Source organism: Prionailurus viverrinus, chromosome A1 (assembly GCF_022837055.1).
Source record: "Prionailurus viverrinus isolate Anna chromosome A1, UM_Priviv_1.0, whole genome shotgun sequence".
Taxonomy (NCBI): domain Eukaryota; kingdom Metazoa; phylum Chordata; class Mammalia; order Carnivora; family Felidae; genus Prionailurus; species Prionailurus viverrinus.
The window spans coordinates 89,820,486-89,840,107 of record NC_062561.1 but is presented as its reverse complement, the minus strand read 5'-3'; the positions used below and the strand labels follow the sequence as shown (position 1 = coordinate 89,840,107).

Here is a 19,622-nt window from a genome sequence, read left to right as displayed (position 1 = left end):
CTCATTGTTTCATGACAAATAATACTGTACCTACATCCATAATGTGTCATTACATATGCAGCCAGCCTCCACAGATGTACTTTGGGTTTGTTTCCAACTATACTGAAGCTGTAATGAATGATGTTGGTTATTTGAGCAGCCAGCTCTAACTCCTCACTCCTCCTTTAACCTGGCATGTGGGCCACAGCCTTAATAGGGGTCAGGAACTCAGAAAATAGTCTGGCTCTGGAAGTGGTTTCTCCTAATCCAGCCCCCCATTTTCCAGTTTATGGGAGTGGGGAGTAAAGCTCCAGGGTAGCCCCTCCAGTCTCTGCCTCACCTTAACTTCATTTATTCTGCTCCACTCCAGTTCTCCATCAGCATAGGTGACCATGCATATATGCACACACTCACCAAGATGTAGAAGAAACCATTTTAAAGCCTGAGCTCTTGGCTCCTTCCCTCAAGATACCATGCTTGGAGGACTACTAGACAGGAAAGAGATGACCCAAGATACAGAATACATGGAGACATGACCTGGTAGGAGTCTCCAGACACCAGACTCAGCTACTAGAAGTGAGTGACAGTGGAGACTGTATCCAAGGAGGAGCTGAGATATACCTGCCTAGTGACACACGCAGGCCTGTAGGAACCTCTCTATAGAGCCCAGGGTGGAAAGTGGAGGAAGAGAAAGAGAAGAAAGAAGAGGGAGGGATGTGGGATTGCAGAACAGGGCAGGCAAGAATCTGAGGAGGCCAGGCTCCCTGTCCCTCCCCTCTCCAGAACTTCCAGCCAGAGTACCCTCATGTCCAGGCTGTTGCTGATGCTGTACTGCTGTCCTCCAGTTGGAAGTGATCAGAGCCATGCTTCTCTGCACGTCTGGACACATCCTCCTGATGCTGCAGGTGCTGCACCCCCAGTTCCACTTTCAGGTTACTATGGGCACACGGTGTAGCAGGAGTGGCAGAAGTCCTCTGACCTTTAAACACCCTTGAAACCACGTGATCCTCACTGGCCAATTACCAACACGATTGGTTTTCCTATGTATATATAAAGGGGACCGTCGAGGAGCTGTGGGGGACAACGCGGGGGAGTGGGGGAAGCTGTGACAATGGCCGTGGGAGCCGGAGCCCGAGGCTGACGGGGCCAGGCTGGAACTCCAGCTGAGCGAGGCGGGCTGAGGTCGCTGATGCGCTGCCTTCCCAAAGCTGAGCTCTCGCTCTCCCCGGTTGGCGCCAGACCACCGACCCCACAGCTGAAGACCGACTCCGGGGAAATCGAAGCCCTAGGGACGCGCGCAAGGCTGGCGGACACCGGCTGGCGGGTCGTCGGGAGCGCGCACGTCTGGACGCCGCCGCGGACAATGCTGCTGCTGCTGCAACTGCTGTCGCTACTGCGGGAGCTCACGGCAGGTGACTGGGCGGAGAGTCTGGGGGCCAGGGGCAGAACCCCAATCGTTGCCCAGCAGAGCGCGGGTGGGGCTGGGGGAGGCAGGGAGAGATAGGCCACTTCCGGGTTTGGGGAACGAGGATGGTGGGAGAGCCGACCCAGGATTGTAGGAGACGCTAGGCCCTGCGTTAGAGCTCCTGTCTGCTGGCTCCCACGGTTACACCGGGATATGGATTAGAGTATACGGGACACCGGCGGGACGTGGGGTGCTGGCGGTGACCCCGGCCTGGGACGCAGCCGATGCCATACCTTCTTGGGGGTGCCCTTGGGCACATCTGTTGGACGCCACTCGGTTTCTGGGGCCAGGTCCTCCAACAAAGCCCTGGTGAAGCCCTTGTGGAGTCAGGAATGTGAGAGCGGCTGGCACTTCCCCTGCTATCTAGCTGGGGCAGGCGCCCGCCCTTCGCGGTAGTCTCCCTGGAGCCTTAGCGAGGCTCTGTTGGGTTACCCGAGCATCCCCTGGCGTGGGTTGTTGGGTGAGGAAGATTTCTCTGACCTGGTCAGGAATTTCCATTCTTTCCCAATTTTAATTCTTCCAGCATTGGTAGCTGGGCCTGACATCATCCTGGACTCCCCCACCCCGCCACCCCGCCCCCGGCTCCCATAGGGCACTGCCCATCCGGGCCGCATGTATACCCGAACATTTATTAGCACAGGCGGGGAAATGTCCACCATCATAGAAGTAACAATAGCTGGTCACCCTTACGCCAGGCTCTATTTTAAGTACTTCACATACAAGAAGCCATTTCAACTCACAGAACACTTCTCAATTTACTGTTTACAGATTTAATGTACGGCTCAGGACGCTAGGTGGCAGGATCAAAAGTCGGATTTTTTTTTTTTTTTTTTAATGTTATTTTTGAAGGAGAGAGAGACCATGAGCGGGGAAGGGGCAGAGAGAGAGGGGGAGACACAGAAGCTGCGGTGGGCTGCAGGCTCTGAGCAGTCAACATAGAGCCTGATGCAGGGCTGGAACCCAGGAACCGTGAGATCATGACCTGAGCTTTTAAGTCCAACACTTAACCGACTGCGCCACCCAGGAGCCCCAAAAGTCGGAATTCTTAACCTTTTCTATGCCTTAGACCCGGTCCCAGAATGTTTTTAATACATAAAATGAAATATATAAGGTTACAAAGGAATCTGATTGTTTCTAAAAGCTATTAAAATCTTTTAAATAGAAATATAAATGTGTGAGATGTAGAATGTATGCTTCTAAGTTAACACGTTTAATAACGCACTGAATAGCAACAATTCCCAGAATTTGTAAGTAGTGAGATTAAAGCATATTTCCAGGTGTCTGCAACAACTGGATTGTGATTCAAAAACACCTGTGGCTTCTGTCTGAGAACAAAGCACAGGCCCTGCTAATCCTGCTGAGCTTTGTTGCCTTCATTCATCATGAGAGAAAAGCTAAATTTCAGCCAGAGGTTAGTGAAAATAAAGAGGTTATTTTTTTCCCTCCAAGTTGAGGCTCCCAAACTCAACAGGATGCATCTACAGAAGGATTCAGCCCTCAGCTCCCCCTGGAAAACACTTGAAGGAGAATCAGCTTGGATGTCTGGGAAGAAGATTGGGGAAGAGTTTGGTCCTTGGAATAGTGACCCCAAGGGCATGGGCCACTGTGTCTCTGGGCCAAGATTGTATAACCAGTCTTGGTTTTCAAGTTACATACAGCCTCTAGAGATTCTACTTACAGCACCCCCAAGTCCTCAGGTGTGATACAGGGGCATATGGGTGATTCTAGTTCTGCGTGGCAGGAATGGTCATGAGTGTGGGCACAAAGGCCCTGTAGCCTTTGTAGGGAATGGCCGCGATTGACTTAGGGAGACAGGACTCCAAACCAAAGAGGAGGAAAGGAGTGGAGGATAACCCCAGGGTTTACCAAACTGTAGGAGGGAGATGGCATACAGAGGGGAGGTAGCCAGAGGTTTTTGGCTGCCTGCTCACAACACTCCTGGATGCCAGTCTTTCCCTTTAGAAGCTAGGGAATGAGGAAGTGGCTTTCATGGGGCAGTTATCATGAGTGCTGCAGCAGGGAAGTTTGAAGTGGCCCAAACCTTAGAGGACTTGTTGAACTAAAGAAAGCTGGACCCCACCCCCAGAGCTTTTGATTCAGTAGGGCTAGGTTGGGTCCTGCAAATTTGCATTTCTAGAAAATTCCTAGGTGATGTTGATACAGCTGGTCCTGGAACCACACTAGATTCACTAGCCTAGAATGTTCTTTCCTCCTCACCAACTCCACTGCCTGGTAACTCACAGCTGGTGAGATCCCCTCCAGGTTTCAGCCTATAAGGCCCCTGACCCCAGCACATTCCCACCCCAGGGTGTTTCTGGAGCCTGGTACTTCCTGCACCACAACGCTCATCAGCCCTGCTCACCTTATTGGACCTACTTATTTAATTGTTCAATTGCCACCTCCTTGTCAGACCTGAGCTTCCTTGGGCCCATGTCTGTCTTGGTTTCTCTCTGTCCCCACACACACCCCCACCTAGCTCAGTGCCTAGCTCATAGTAGTAGGTGCTCAACAGATGTTTGCCAAATGAGTAATGTCACAAGGGGAGAGGTCAGGACTGGCCCAGGTGAGCAAGTGTACAAAGCTGGGCAGGGCCAGGCAGAGCCAAGAGGGCATGGGCTCTTCACTTGGCAGCACATGAGCATTACCTGGGAGGTTTCAGTGCCTGCTAATGTCCTCTCCTCTTCCCTCCAAACCAACCAAATGTGTGTCCGTAGCAGAATTGTCAAAGCTGCCAGGAGGTACAGGGGCAGCTGGTTGGAAAACCTCTGGCAGAGGTATGAGCAACCCAGCCCTGGCTTCCCTCTTAAGTGGGAACAGCCTACCTCACAAAAATGCAGTAAAAATGTCATGAATTAATCCTTATAAAGCTCTGGCACCAAGACCCAGAACTCAGCCCTTTTGGTTTTATACTTGCATGCTAAGGAAGTTTCTGGTCATTCCTGAGGCAAGGCTCCTATGTCCCTCTTCCCTTCCAATGTGCCTCTTTGTCATTTCATGCCATCTCTCCAAGCAGAGACAAGGATGTGTAGGATGTTTATGCCTTGAGATTCATATTTCCCTTTTCCTTCTCCCCCATGCAGAGAGTCCCTGGGGGCTGCCTGTGGTAGCTGATGGCCCAGCTTCCTTAGCAAAGGTGGTGATGGCAGAACTGGCTGACCTGAAGTTAGAAAACAAGCCATGGCCTGGAGGTAAGGTTCTGCCCATGTGATGAAAAAGGAGGCAAGATGGCAGAGACCAGGAGCTGCCCCCCCACACCCCCCAAGCTTACAGAAGGGCATGTACAGTCTGGGAACCTGGTAGACTGTCTTTGCTTAGGTAGGGGACACAGAGGCCATACCCTCTGGAAGGTACCCCAGGGGGGCTTCACTTAGGTATCTTTCCCTACCCTCATCCCCCCCATACTCCAGCTCTCTTTTTCCCATGCCCACCTCTCCCTACCAGATAGGAAAGAACTAAGAATAAGAAAATGATGTCCACAGAACCCTTCCTCCATGCCTATACTTCTTTGTGTTTATTACCTCACCAAATGCTCCAGTGGAGCAGGTCACAGAGGAAGAAACCAAAGCCGGAAGCTGTGAAATAAGGTCACACAGCTAGAGAGTTGTAATCCACATGGATTGTAGGGAGGTGGGGCAGATACAGAAACGTCTACAGAGATTGGGGCAGGAAAGGGGTAGGGTACCTCATTCCCCACCATAGTCAGAGAAAAAGGGAGGCTGTGCATAAGAGGGCAGAACTGCCCCTTTTGTGTGTGGGGGGTGGGAGGGGTGGGTAATGTGGCCCAGTAACCAGGAATCAGCAGTGAGGGAAGGGGTGGATGATGACACAGAGCCTGAGGTAGCAGTGGGCATGTGGCCACTTTTGTGCCCCCAGCCAGCCACACACTGTTAGTCTTTATAATGTGTTCACTAAAGGGCAGGTGCAGGCCAGGGGACACCTTGAGAATCTGAATAATGCAGTCTGGCCCTGCTTTTTGCTACTGGTGTGAGCTTGGCAGTTGACTTTGCCTCTTTGGGGCTCAGTTTCCCCATAGACAGGAACAGTAGTGGCACAATACCTGCCTGATAAAATTGTCATGAGGGTTAATGGAGCCAAAATTTTGTAAAGTGCTCGGGACAGGGCCCAGCACCTAAGTGCTTTATAACTATTTTGTGATTTTAAAAAATAATACATTGAGGGGCGCCTGGGTGGCGCAGTCGGTTAAGCGTCCGACTTCAGCCAGGTCACGAACTCGCGGTCCGTGAGTTCGAGCCCCGCGTCAGGCTCTGGGCTGATGGCTCAGAGCCTGGAGCCTGTTTCCGATTCTGTGTCTCCCTCTCTCTCTGCCCCTCCCCCGTTCATGCTCTGTCTCTCTCTGTCCCAAAAATAAATAAACGTTGAAAAAAAAAATTAAAAAAAAAAAAATAATACATTGATAGACTTCCCCTCATTTTTTAAACTAAAGTAACTGGCTACTAGAGCAGCTAATATTAATAAATAGAAATGTTACCTAGGAAGCAAATTGTGCACTTGCCCCAACGAAACAACCAGATGTGTGTTGGTGTCTTTCCTGCAGGCCTGAACTTGGATCTCTTGTTCTTTCCCACCTTCCCACACCTAGGAAAGAGCATGTCAGCACCTGTGCGGCCTCTTTGCTTCAGTGGTGGGAATACCAGGGTCCCTGCACCCTCACTCTGCGTTCCCCAGGCCTCAGTCTTAGTGGCAGCTTAAAGACTGGCACAGCTTTCAGAGGACATCTCTCTTCCCAGACTGTGCATCTTTCTCTCCTTTTCAGGGCAGCAGAACCTCCAGAGCTCATGGGTTTGAACTGCCCACCAAACTCACAAGACACAACAGACTTTAGTCTCATGTTATATGTATTTGTTTTCTATAGCTGCTATAACAAGGGGACCACGGGGTGCCTGGATGACTCAGTCGGTTAAGCGTCTGACTTGGGCTCAGGTCATGATCTCACTGTTCATGGGTTCGAGCCCTGCGTCCGGCTCTGTGCTGACAGCTCAGAGCCTGGAGCCTGCTTCAGATTCTGTGTCTCCCTCTCTCTCTGCCCATCCCCCGCTCGTACACTGTCTCTCTCACAAAAATAATAAATAAACATTAAAACAAAATTTAAAATAAAAGGGGGGGGGATCACAACTTGGTAGCTTAAGACAACATACATTTATTCTCTTAGATTTCTGAAGGTCAGAAGTCCAAAATGAGCTTCACTGGGCTAAAACTAAGGTGCCACAGGAAAGCTCCCTACAGAGGCTCTCAGGAAGAATCCATTTCTTTGCTTTTTCCAGCTTCTAGAGCTGCATTCCTTGGCTCATGGCACCTTCCTGCCTCTTTCTCTGTTCCATCTTCACATCATCTTCTCTGATAGTCATGGAATCTTCCTGTCTCCGTTTCATAACAACACATTTATGGCCTGCCTAGATAATCCTAGATAATCTCCCCATCTCAAGATCCTTAATTTTTTATTTCTTTTTATTTTTTATTTATTTTATTTTTTAACCTTTTTTATTATCTTTTTTTACAATCATCATTAAGCTCAAGATCCTTAATTTAATCACACCTACAAAATCCCTGTTACTATATAAGGTAACATTCATAGGTTCTAGGGATATCTTGTGGGAGTGGGGGGCATGATTCAGCTACCATACTGTGCTCCCTTAGTTGTGGAGGAGGCAGGACAGAAACTACAACATGCATGGCTTCCCCACCACTCAGGAGGCCCAGCAGCTACCCAAGGGCACAGGCTCTTTGCCCTCCATCACCCCACAAACAAGCAGAGCTTCTGCAGATCACAGCCAAGGAGAAGGTGGGTCACCTTAACATAGAGAAGCCACAACCTCTGTTCCTTTCAAGGCCTGCATGCCTGTTTACAGCTCCTGGGCCAGGAGCATCCCACTAATCTTAACTCAGTGGTTTGCAAGGAAACAACACCCTGAGACTCAGTCATTTCCCAGGAGGCCCACACCAGTCCAGACCTGGTATCAGTTCTTCACTCAAACACTTTCAACGTTGATCCCTCTCACCTCCCATAAGGAGGTTTCATCAGTGTGAGAAGAGGGCTCCTCTGTATTCTTCCTAAGCTTAGAAAAAGCAGGCTTGGGGCACCTGGGTGGCTCATTCGGTTAAGCATCCAGCTTCGGCTTATGTCATGATGTCACAGTTCATGAGTTCGAGCCCTACATCAGGCTCTGTGCTGACAATTCAGAGCTTGGAGCCTGCTTCGGCTTGTGTCTCCATCTTTCTCTGCCCCTCCCTGCTCTTACTCTCTCTCTCTCTCTCTCTCTCTCTCTCTCTCTCTCTCAAAAATAAATAAACATTTAAAAAAAAGAAAGAAAGAAAAAAAAAAGCAGGCTCTGGGGAGAGAATCTGGGCTCTTCCCTTTCTAGTTACGACTTTGGGTGCTGTACTTGCCCTCCCCTGGGCTTCAGTTCCCTCATCTGCGAAACAGGGCCAATCACATCAACTTCTTGGGTTTATCCTAAGGATCAACTGAGATGGTGAATGAAAAGCAGTTAGACTGGTGCAGGGCACACAGTGGTCACTGTCCAAAAATGACAGCTCTGATCATCATCATTGCCCTTCATGTTCTTGTTTTTTGTCCAACTCAGTAAACGCTGGAAGTGTCCACTGTATGCCAAGCATGGTGTTCTTCCAAGACCCGTGGAAACACTAGTGGCACAGTCAGATGTATTGCCCGCCTTCATGGAGCCCACAGTTTCATAGGGAGCCCAGAGACCCCTGAGGGATGTCTGGGTGGAATCAGAAGGGGTTCCTGGAGGAAGGGACGCTGACCTTCAAACCTGAGGGCTGAGGAGACATTGGCTGAGAGAAGAGAGGGAGCAGCAGGAACTGCAGGTACAAAGCGCCCGGGGAGAGTTTGATGTGGTTATAAAATAGCAGAAGGAGTTGTGAGGATGGGGATGCATTTGACTCATCCCTTCATATCTGAATATTCAAATGTTAACCACCTGTTGTGTGCCAGCAGCTGTTGCAGGCTGGGAAATAAGGATGATCCTTTTCTTTTTTTTTTTTTCTTTTTTTTTTTTTTGAAAGAGAGAGCACAAGCGAGAGGCAGAGAGAGAGGGAGAGAGAATCCTAAGTAGACTCCATGCTGTCAGTGCAGAGCCCAACACAGGGCTCAATCCCATGAACCCATGAGATCATGACCTGAGCCAAAATCAAGAGTAGGATGCTTAACCGACTGAGCAGCCCAGGTGCCCCAGGAGAATGATCCTTACAGTAATCTCTGCCCTTGGGGAATGGATGTTACAGGGGAGAGACAGACTATGAACAAGATAAACAGATAAAGTGCATGTTCTCTAGGAGGTGGTAATAATGCCCTAGAGAAAAACACTGTTGGGAGTGCTGGGGTTGTAAGTATTTAACAGAGTGGGCAAGGAAGGCTTTACTGGGAAAGCAGCATTTGAACAAAACCTGTTGTTTTTTTTTTAATGTTTATTTATTTTGAGACAGAGAGACAGAGCATGAATGGGGGAGGGGCAGAGAGAAAGAGGGAGACACAGAATCTGAAGCAGGCTCCAGGCTCTGAGCTGTCAGCACAGAGCCTGACGCAGAGCTCGAATTCACGGACCATGAGATCATGACCTGAGCTGATGTCGGATGCTTAAACGACTGAGCCACCTAGGCGCCTCCTGAGCAAGACCTTTTAAAAAATTAAGGGAGTGAGCCCTGGGTGAATCTCTGAGAAAGGTGGACTGAGGTTTTTTTTTAAAGATACAGCATTTGTTTTCGCAGCTTGAGTCAGGCCTGGCTGCTAAATAGATTTCATCTCCAGCATCAATTGAATGGATGAGTTGGTGCTTCTGGAGATAGTGGAGAACAAATATTAGGGCAGCATTTGGACATAAAGAGAAGAGACGACTAGCACTGTCTGCTACGGGAACAGGAGTAAGTGGAGAGTGCATTGATGCCACCAACTTGGCAGCAATGGTTCAAACCAGGAGTGATGGCTCAGCTTCATCAGGCATCTCTGGGGAATGAATAACTTCACGTAAATTAAGCTTAAAAACAATCAGTTTTTTTTAATCATACCTTTTTTATTGTAAGACAGAAAAACAGTAATCATACTTACAGAGATGAGTGTAAAGCATGAGCAAGTAAGCCTGAGTCAGGAGCTGAGAAACTTCCTAAAAATAAAGTCCACAAGCCTGAGCAAATAAACTTTGGCCTCAGTGCTTGCTTGCTTGCCTGATTGATTGATTCTTTATTTAAACTATTTGGATACACTTATTTTCTTAACTGAAATTCTCAGTTCTTGCTCTTACTGATAAGCAAATACTCTGGATAGGTTTCCACTGCCAATCCCATCAGTCACCCAACCTGTGGTGCAGATCCTGGCAGTGCATAGGAGCCTTATTGTTTCATATCTTCACAGGGACACACTCTCTCCACTACCACTACCTGGCCCTATCAGAGCCAGGCCCGGGCCTTCCTCAGTTTCTGGCTGTAGGCTACGTGGACGACCAGCCTTTCATCCATTATGACAGTCGTGTGGACAGAGCCAAGCCCCAGGCCCCGTGGATGGCAGCTGTGGACACCCAGTACTGGGAAACAGAGACCCAGAAGCAGAGAGCCTGGGCAAAGGTGCAGCAGGTGGAGACATGGACTGTGATGGGCTACCACAACCAGAGCAGTGGTGCGTCAGAGGCTCCTGCCACCCCACATCCTCCTTCCTTCATACTTTGCATGCTGACCCTCTGGGCAGCCATGCCCTTCCAGTTGGGAACAGAGGTCACTCCACTGAGCCCATAAGAGGGTACAAGGCATGCTCCTGATGCATAGCTTTCCCACCACAAGGACCAAGCAGGGGCCATAGGGGCCTTCAGAATAAGTTGTGGCTCCAGTGGCCAGCCCATTGGGCTAGCACAGCAAGCATCCACAGAAGTTAGGGACTCACAACACCTCCCCTTCAGCTACCCATGGTTCCAGACCTCAGCAGACTGGCAGAGGCAGAGGCTTTTCCCTACCTCATCCCTCATCCTCACCAAACACTTAAATCACACCCACCCACCAGGCTCTCAGACACCAACTCTGCCATGCAGGGAGGGAAGCCAAATGAACTTGAACTAGGCAGACAGCTCAGGGTGGGAAAGAGAACCTAGTTAAAGACCCCTGCTCTACCCAGTGTTAGGAATAGCATTCTCTCAGGCTTCTGCTTCCTTATCTCAGCAAAGGCTAGCTCATGCCTACTGATGGCTGCTGCTAATGCTGCATGTGTGCTTGTGGGGCACTTGTTCTCAGCCCTTTCCCATCCTGTCCCTGGAAACCCAAACTGAAGCCTCAGGTCCCAGATGCCTCAGAGGGAGTAGATTTAAAAGCCCAAGGCTGGGACAAGCTATACATTAGCCCAGGGGCCCCAGAATAATAAGCATTACCAGCCCCCAGGTGCTGTGGCAGCAGCCAGGTTCACATTTTAACATCTCTTTCACATCTCTGAAATTGGGGTGTGATTTCATCTTACCACGAGTGTATTTTAAGGACATCTTACTTCCATAAGTAGCAGAGTTTTCCTTCTAATAACAATGCCTGTAGTTATGTATGCAAGTGTTCTCACATGAGAAGCCCAACGGGTTTCTCAGCCCTGGCCTGCTCATGAAAATTACCCAGGGAGCATTTTTTGTAAATGGCACCACTCTGACCCCCTCCCATCCTTCAGAGGCACCCATGGGTGGTGGGCTTCTCCCCAGCCTCAGGGATACGACCTATAGCCCAGGCAAACCGCAGCCTGCTTGCCCACATGCACAGGCACACACAGCACTCAGCGAACGTTCGGCTGTGAGATCCGGGAAGACGGCCGTACCAGCAGCTTCTGGCAGTTTGGCTTTGATGGCCAGGACCACCTGTCACTGGACCTGGAGACTCTGAGCTGGGTGTCAGCCAAGCCGGTGGCTGTGCAGACCAAGCATTGGTGGGAAACAGAGCGCTGCTATGCCGAATACGACAAGGCCTACCTGGAGGGCCTCTGCCTCACTTCCCTGCACAGGTACCTGGAGCTGGGCAGCCAGAGCCTCACCCGGAAAGGTAAGGTGCAGCCTGTGGCAACACAGAGGGGCCCACACTCCCGTTCTTGAGGATCTTGGCGGGGTGAGGAGATAGGCTGTGTTTCCCTGGCTCAGACAAGCCCAATTGGCCCCAGAAAGAAGGCTGACTAGCCAACAGCTTCCTCAAGTAGGGCAGCACAGAAGCTTGGACCTTGGGCCCTCATTCCAGGTGAGGTAGAATGGGGAGTTCATGCCCCATGATATGGTCTTGGTGAATGAGGCTCTGACTCTGGGCCTCATTTTATTCATTTATAGAATAAGTAGGTTAAACTAGTTGGCTCATAAAGTCCTTTGCGGGTTTAACATCCTGTGGTTCTCCTTGGGAAATGCACCTCAGGCCCCAGGGGATAGCATCCATGACTAGGCCAGTCCCTGGACTACTGGGGACTGCCAGGGAAGCTGAGGCTCTTTGCCCCCACACCCCTCATGCTAAACATGCTCCTCAGACTCCAGGTGCATCCTAAATTCTTGACTCCAGCCAGCAGAGCTGGAGATACAAGGACTAGGATGGACCCTAGGGAAGGTGGGTGCATGGGGGTGCTGAGGCAGAGGCCTCGCTGGCTACTAGTGGGTAGGGCTGGTCAGAACACCCAACACACCATGGATGTTCGGTGATGGACTGGTGGGATGTGAATCAGCTGAGGCAATGGGGAGGACATTCCTTGAAGGGAAGGCAGGGAAAATAACATCAAGAGAAGATGTGATTATGAGAGTAGAGTGTGTGTTGGGGGGGGAGGGGGGCGGGGTGGTCAGGGCTCAGGTACTGGAGCCTAGCCTGCAGATCCACGTCCTGGCTCCAGGACTGGCTAGCTGTGTGACCTTGGGCAAGTTACTTGCCCTTTCTGTGCCTGAGTTTCCTCATTAGTATTACAGGGATGGTAACAATAGCCCCTGCCTCCAAGAAGCACCATATTGGTGTTTTAAATGAGTGTTGAGCTCTCATCCAGCAGCAGGGGGATGTTCTACACACATATCACCTGATGAATTCATCAGGAATCTCCACAGAAACAGAACCAACAGGATGTGTTTAGAGAGAGAGAAAGAGAAAGGGACATATTTAAGGAATCCACCCATGTGATTGTGGAAGCTCAGGAGTTCCAAGATCTGCAGTTGGCAAACCTGGAGACCTAAGGGAGCCAGTGTTTCAGTTTGAAACTATAGTCAGGAAAAGACTGATGCCCCAGCTGAAGGTATTTCTTCTTACTCAGACTTTTTGTCCTGTTCAGATCTTCAAGTGATTGGATGGAGTCCACTCACATTGGGGACAGCAATCTGCTTTACTGAGTCTACTGATTCAGATGTGAATCTCACCCAGAGTAATGCTTGAGCAAATGCCTAGGCACAGTGTGGTCCAGTAAAGTTGACACACAAAATGAACCATCACTCACGGATTATGTCATTTGGAACAATCCTGAGAGGAAAAAACAAAGAATCCCCATCCGGCCCTGAGAGACTGGAGGATTGTGGACAGGAGTCAGGCTGGGCTTCAATTCCAGGCTGTCTGGCTCCAGAGCTACACACATGACCACCTCCTTCCAAAGTGAGGGAAGGACCATCATTCTTGCCTTCACTTCTTGTTAGACACCTACCATGTGCAAGAAGTCATGGAGGAAGTATGTAAAGTCTCTGAGAAAGCCACAGGGTTTCTGTGGGTAGAAGGGGTGTCCTCCACCCTGGAAAATGCTAGAGCAGCCCAGGATCAGGCATGAGGAATGAGCAGAGAGCAGCTTCTCACCAGCCTTCCTCCCTCAACCTCTCTCTGCAGAGCCGCCCAAAGTGCAGGTGACAAGACACACAGCTGAGGATGGGAGCATCACACTGAGATGCTGGGCCCGGGGCTTCTACCCACGGGACATCTCATTGAGCTGGTGGCTGGGGGAGGAGGAGCTGTTTCAAGAGATCGAGTATGTGGAGACACGCCCCGGTGGAGACGGTACCTACCAGACATGGGCGGCCGTGCGGGTGCCAGCCAGGATGGAGAATGGGTACATTTGCCATGTGCAGCACTCCAGCTTGAACCATACACTCACTGTGGCCTGGGGTGAGGAGATGGGCTTGGTAGAGGGGATGAGGAGGAGCAGGGGAGGGCCCCAGGGAACCCAGAGACAGTCCCATGGCATGGGGCTGGTGCCCCCTTTTCTCTGCCGTCCTTAGAAGCACCCTCTCATCAGTGGATAACCAGTGCCAAGGTTATCTCCATCATCTTCATCACTTTCTTGCTGATGGCTGGAGTTTTGATTTTCATCAAGCAGTACTCTCAAGGTAGGTAGGGAAGAAAAAAAAAGTGGTGGAGGGTCCTCACAGCCAGCTCAACCCTATAGGGAGGAATGCTCTGCTCCCATCCCTTCCACCAGAACTGTTCTCTCTTGGGGAGAAGGAACTACTATTAAACACCTGTCCCCATCTGTGGAAAAGCCCAAGTACCCCCACCCAATAGCCATACATTGCCCTAAAGACACTGTGGATCACACAGCCAGGGAAGACCACTAGGATTCACCTTCAAAAGACCCGAGAGGGGGAGAGGGAGTGGAAGGTGGGTACCTGGGACCCCCACCTCTGCCTACCACCCACCTAGTCTCTCCTTTTGTGTTCTTTTTCCCATAGCCAGGAATAAGGAATCTTGCAAACAAGCCCCAGGTGATTGTGGGATGGGTGGGTTGGGGAGAGGAAGCCCCAGGTGCTCCCAAGCATGGCTAAGATGCTTGAAAACCAAAAATGGAGGCAGGGTGGTGGGTGGAAGCTTTCCGTCTCCAGCATGGCCTCATCCCTCACCCTCTGCTCCCTCCCACCATCTGGGAGCCAGGTGGAGGGGGCAGGGAGCACTCCATTGAGCCACTGCTGAGTTTGGGAGAGGGCTGGGGAGCAGTCTGGATCACCTCCCTACTTTCTCCCTGCAGGTGGAGAGGAGCCTCATAATTCCCAAAACCCAATGAGCGTGGAGGCTGCTCAGCTGCTCTGCTGACACAAGTTCACTGTCACAGATCAAGGAGGTGTTTTATAGAGGGTTTGGGAGCATCCAGTGTGCTAGCTGGCTGGCAGTGGTGATCCAACTGTGAAGGGTCCACCCTACCTCAAAACTGAGCCCTCCTCAGCTCCATCAGCCTCATCACAAGCAGTCTGGGCCACTAAGATAGATTTGCCATCTTCCTGAAGTCCTTTTAAAAGTCTAATTGTCTCTAGTTTGGGGGCGTGGGAAGGAGGGCAGTAATAATTCCTCAGATCGGTTCACACTTGACAATTTGCACGATAATTTCACGTAAAGTGTAAATCCCACCTGAGCCTCTCAGGTACTCTGTGAGTTCGGTGATGGTATTCTCACCTCCACTTCCCCAACATGGAAACCACAGCTATGGGAAGTTAAGGAAGAACCAGAAGAACAGTCAAGGAGTTATGGGGGCAGCATGGCCAAATGCCTACCTCCTTTTATAAATATGTTCTTGTGTGTATGTATATTTTCTTTTATAAAGATTGGAGTGTTGGGGGGTGTGAGGATATGTGGTTCCTGCAGGGTGAGGGTGGGTGTGTGAGGACAAGGGGGTCCATGATGTGTGTGAGGGTGTGTAGGGAGTGACGGTGTATGGGGGGGGGGGGTGTAGCAGGAGGTGACTTTGTGTGTATGAGAAGTTCAAGGGACAGGTTCCCAGGGACCTGTTAGCCCAGGGCAGCTGAAGGATGGAAAACAATACAGTCAGTATTTTCCATCCTGTCCTCTTGAATGGTTTGAATTTTTACAATAAGTACATGTTACTTTTACAATAAGGGGAAGAGAAGTTTCACTATGTCCTGTGGAAATGCTTGTTAAGAATTCTTGTTAAGGATGTGTCTGGGAAGGTCCAGCCTCTCCTTCTCTGAATTTCAGTATAGCAGAAACCCTACGTCTCCTTTGTAAATAAGAATCTCCTGGGGAGCACACATTTTTGTTTATCCAGAGAGCAGTTCAAGTCTCACGGCCAGCCAGCAGATGTGCAAAGGGAGAGGACTCCAGAGCCACAGCAGAGGGACCACTCCACTGGCATAAAGGACACAAGCTTGGGCCCTTCACAGGGCACCCTCTGCCTCTCTGTAGAGCCCCAAGGCATGACTAAACCTCTTGTGGGGATTTCTGAAACCTTCATGTCTGCAGCCCTGGGAGGCCCCAAGCTGAAGGATGTGAAAGATTTGTGATACTAGACAGATTCAGCCTGCCCTGGTGGCCTAAAGAACCTCAGCAGTGAGCTTGCAACTATGTGATTGCACTGAAAATGTGTCTCTAATGTCTGTCTGCCTGTCTTAGTGCTGCCATCAGGATCCATGCTGTGCTGGTTCTGAGCACTTTTACATGTACTAAACTGTGTGATCCTCATAACACGCCTGTGTGGGAGAATTAATAATCCTGTGCTACAGGTGAAGACATTGAAGCCCAAGGTCCTATGGCTGGTTTGTGCCAGAGCCAGGACATGAAACCAGGAAGTCTGTGGCTACAGTCTGGGCACTTCACTACTGCACCAAAAACCTCAATGACATCTGTGCCATTCTGTAAATGGGTACGTAAGCACAAATCTGCAATCCCTTATCTGCAATTGTGAAAAACCTAACCCAAAACCAGAAGTTCCTTCCTTATTTTGGCATCAAAACCCAACCTGAAGTGAAGTGAGGCTATTTGTAGGCCAGTGTGCCCTTTCACAATTTTCCACAGATATATTGATATATTTGATTATGGAGTGGTGCCCCAGACAAACTCTGGAGATGTTATGTAACATTCAGCATCTGTACTTTGGCATTTTCTAAAGCCCAAAGAATTCTAAATTCTTAAATACATCTGGCCCCCAGGGTTTCAGGTAAGAGCTGTGGACCTGTATTAATAAGATTTTGTGATAATAAATATTTTATTTTTACACTTGTCTGTACAGTGAAAATGTTGAGGCACAAGGTGGGTCTGGCCCACACCAATGGAAGGCACAAGTGTCTGTGCTGACCTTTGAAGATGTGCTTAGGATCTCCAGAGCAAAGGTCAAAACTCCATCCCTGAGGAGCATGAGGGCCCAGTGTATTTGTGGAGAAGCAGATGGGAGGAGGCTCTGGTCAGTCAGTCTCACTTTGAATTAGTATAGCTATGTCACATTTCTGTCCCCCTACCCCCAGAGACATCAGGCTCCTTCACCCACAGCTAACTTTACCCACCCCATCCTCCAGCATTGGTCCTGCCTAGTAAAGCATAGGCCTTAGACCAGCAGTTTGTGTGGCTTCTTTGATACAGAGAGTTTGTAAATTCAGGGAGTCTTAGACGAGGTACTCATCCCACTGACACTGGCTTCTATAAGTGTGAGCCTTGGGCAGAATGGGCTAGAATTTCCTGTTCGGTTCTGCGCATCTCTATGTGCAGAACTCTGAGAACTTCTTGGGCTGCAGGATTGTAGGACCATCTCTCTGATGAGGAGAGAGGGCAGAAAGGCCATGGACTGATACAGTTTCAGAATGGTGCCTACAGGATGGCAGGAGAGCCCCAGCCACCTGCCACAACCCAAAGGGTAGGGTCACCACTTATCAGAGTGGCCTCATTGGCTACTTGGTTTAGAAATTGCCTGAGGGCTTGGGCTATGCTGTCTGTATCTGCCCTAGATAGCCATTCCTTTTTTTCACCTCACTTCCTTTTCCTGATGGCTTTCCTCAACCTCCACCTACCTGACCTTCCCGGTAGTTGGGAACCTGACATCTGCATGGGAACCTGGGACTCTGGGGACAGGGCCTGGTAGACAAAAATATCTTGAGGAGAGGGGTGACCACTACACTGCCCCCTAACATCAGGGGGGGGGCTGTTCTCCCCTTTCCTGAGTCCTACTAACCCAATAACTTCTAGTTCACACCCCTGAAAGAATCTGATCTTGTTGCCAAGGGCACCACCATTCTGACCTTCAGGAAGTATCTGCTCTATAACTGGATTATGAGATCTTGGCAACTGAGCATCCTTCAGCTTTATTTTGTTTCAATCATATTTCCTTTACAGACTAGTTCAGTGTTTTGCCCATGGAACCATAAAATAAAATTTAGACCTAAAGGAACCCCATATAGCACCCTACAAGCCCCTGATAATTTGACACACTCTCCCCCACAAACCCCATGATCATGCCACCTCTTTCTGCTTCTCATGTTAGAGTCCTTCCTGTCCAGGATGTCAGCTCTCTCCAGTGCACATCTCTCTTTCTCTTCCACCCACACCCCAAGCATATATTGGTTTAAGTCCAGTGCACCTGCAAAACCTGAGCAAAGGAACATGCACCAGCACCTCATGGCCAGGTAGGAGGTGAACCTGGGAGTCCCGAGTCTAATTCCACAGAGGGATGAACAGGCCCAGAAAATAGGGTGGTCTCGCTTAACCCAGGCCTTCCTCCCTCTCCCATTTTTGTTTCTCTGCTTAGCAATGGCTGGTCAGTGATCTCAACCAAACACAGGGGCTCTGGACCCAGCAGGACCAGCCTAGATGCCCTGCCTGCCTACCTCCCTGGTTCTTTCCTCAGCCACTCCTGCCTGGAGAGAAGCTCGTGAGAGGACAGAAGGCAAACACAGAGGGAGTTCATCTGAGCCCCAAGTGTTCCCCTGGGTGCCCCCTGATTACTACCACAGTCTTAGGAGTAGACAGAGGCAGGAGGGCAAGTGAGGAGGGTTCTAAGCACACTTGGAAGCAGTAAAGGGGCCTACAAATCTGGCAAGGACAGGAAGACAGCTTTGCAAAAAATCACAGACCCACAGGAAAAGCAACCTTCTCACCCAGCAGGGCAATACTTCCACTAGCTGCTCCTGAGAACTGCTTCTCTCTCTCAGCCCAGACTGGCCTGGCCTTGCGTCAGAACCATGGGATCTCCATCCACAGGCCATCCCCTCACTCACAGAGGCCAAGACATCTTCCCCACGGGAGGAATGCTACATCAGACTCCTCTAGTCTTCAGGCTGCACTGAGATACGCCTCCACTGACACAGATCTTACCTGCTAACCCTCTGGACTCTAGTCCCAAACCACGACTTTTTCCAGACCACCATATTTAGGGCAGAATTCAGTGTGGCCTGGAATTGTGCTTTGTGATGATGTGTCGAATGAATGAATGCATTGATTAATAAATAATAAATTATGAGTATTCGATGAATATTAGCTTCTATGTCCACCAAATACAAGGCTTCCTTACAGGCTATCCCCATTGCAGCCTCAGTCCTGTAAGTAACTGCACTGTTCCAATCCTAGAATGCCACACCTACTCTCCCCACAGCCTCCAGGAATTCTCTGAGACTTGTGCGCAGGTCATGCTCCCAGAAGCCCTCCTAGCCATCCCTGCTCTGAGGTTCCATGATGCCCACAGCACATGTCTCTCGGGTGTGTCCAGGCAATCAGGGTCTGGCCAGCAACAAAGACCAGGAGGAAGGCCCAGTCCTGGACGAGTCTTTTTTTTTTTTTTTTAATCCCCTAACTTCCTGAAGAAGCTCACAGACCAATGTAAACAGAAGAGGATTGAAGACACAGGCTGTTTCATTTGTGTCTCTTTAGCCTTGCCCCTAGACTGCCATGTAACTGAATAGTAAGTTCCAGAATGGAATCACACAGCTTCACCTCAAGACAAACAGCGAGGGAAAAGGGAGTCAGTCTGCCAGTCTGCCCTATGCCAAAAGGCTGACCCTCAGGTTTCTCTAGGCCTGCTTCCTGGCCACATTGACGGAGCCACATGCTAGAGCAAATCCAGGACAGGGAGAGATCCAGAGAGCCAAAGCATTGCAGTGAAAATGGAGGAGAAGCTGAGCCTGAGTTAAGGAAGATGAAGGCTGTGCCAAAACTCATTTTCCCTTCACAGAGTACTAAGCTCAGAAGGCAAAATCTGTCCTTGCAACCACCTCCTGAGACATTTGCCTGGGAAGAAACAGCCAGCAGGAGGGAGCTAGGGAGTGTCTGAGAATGTTGGGAGCAGGGAGAATATTGCAGGCTCCAAGTTAGACCTGACCATGAATCAGATGGGGCTTGGGGGGTTGGGAGGGTGGATTCTTACCCACACAGGCTCCCTGATCTTCCCCACCAAGACACCAGAGGAGAAGACACAGGGGAACTGTCCTGGATCATATGTCTTCCATCCAGCATCTGTCCCCATCAGGAAATGGGGTGCCTG

At 50.0% G+C, this 19,622-nt stretch overlaps 1 protein-coding gene across 9 annotated transcripts; it reads left to right on the top strand.

Moving 5' to 3' along the window:
* The first annotated feature begins 1,044 nt into the window (after positions 1-1,044).
* Positions 1,045-18,617, top strand: LOC125160364 (H-2 class I histocompatibility antigen, Q10 alpha chain-like). 9 transcript variants are annotated; one of them, XR_007150226.1, is made up of 11 exons: positions 1,046-1,391; positions 4,525-4,632; positions 9,834-10,094; positions 11,204-11,479; positions 13,265-13,540; positions 13,654-13,761; positions 14,104-14,136; positions 14,397-16,022; positions 16,389-16,559; positions 17,631-17,772; positions 17,895-18,617. XR_007150226.1 is itself a non-coding variant. In XM_047849279.1 (8 exons), the coding sequence occupies exons 1-8, from the start codon at positions 1,169-1,171 to the stop codon at positions 14,459-14,461; spliced, it is 1,350 nt and encodes a 449-aa protein (XP_047705235.1). In that variant the 5' UTR covers positions 1,046-1,168; the 3' UTR covers positions 14,462-16,373. The 9 variants fall into 9 exon arrangements, 1 of the variants encoding a protein (XP_047705235.1); XR_007150231.1 differs by lacking the exon at positions 16,389-16,559 and having other exon boundaries at positions 18,298-18,617; XR_007150224.1 differs by lacking the exon at positions 16,389-16,559.
* Positions 18,618-19,622: the final 1,005 nt, after the last annotated feature.

Bases quoted from the DNA above. Each gene is read 5' to 3' on its own strand.
- LOC125160364 (XM_047849279.1), top strand. From the start codon at position 1,169: ATGCGCTGCCTTCCCAAAGCTGAGCTCTCGCTCTCCCCGGTTGGCGCC. The intron at 10,095-11,203 runs GTGCGTCAGAGG...CCACATGCACAG, and splicing joins CTACCACAACCAGAGCAGTG to GCACACACAGCACTCAGCGA. The intron at 11,480-13,264 runs GTAAGGTGCAGC...CTCTCTCTGCAG, and splicing joins CCAGAGCCTCACCCGGAAAG to AGCCGCCCAAAGTGCAGGTG.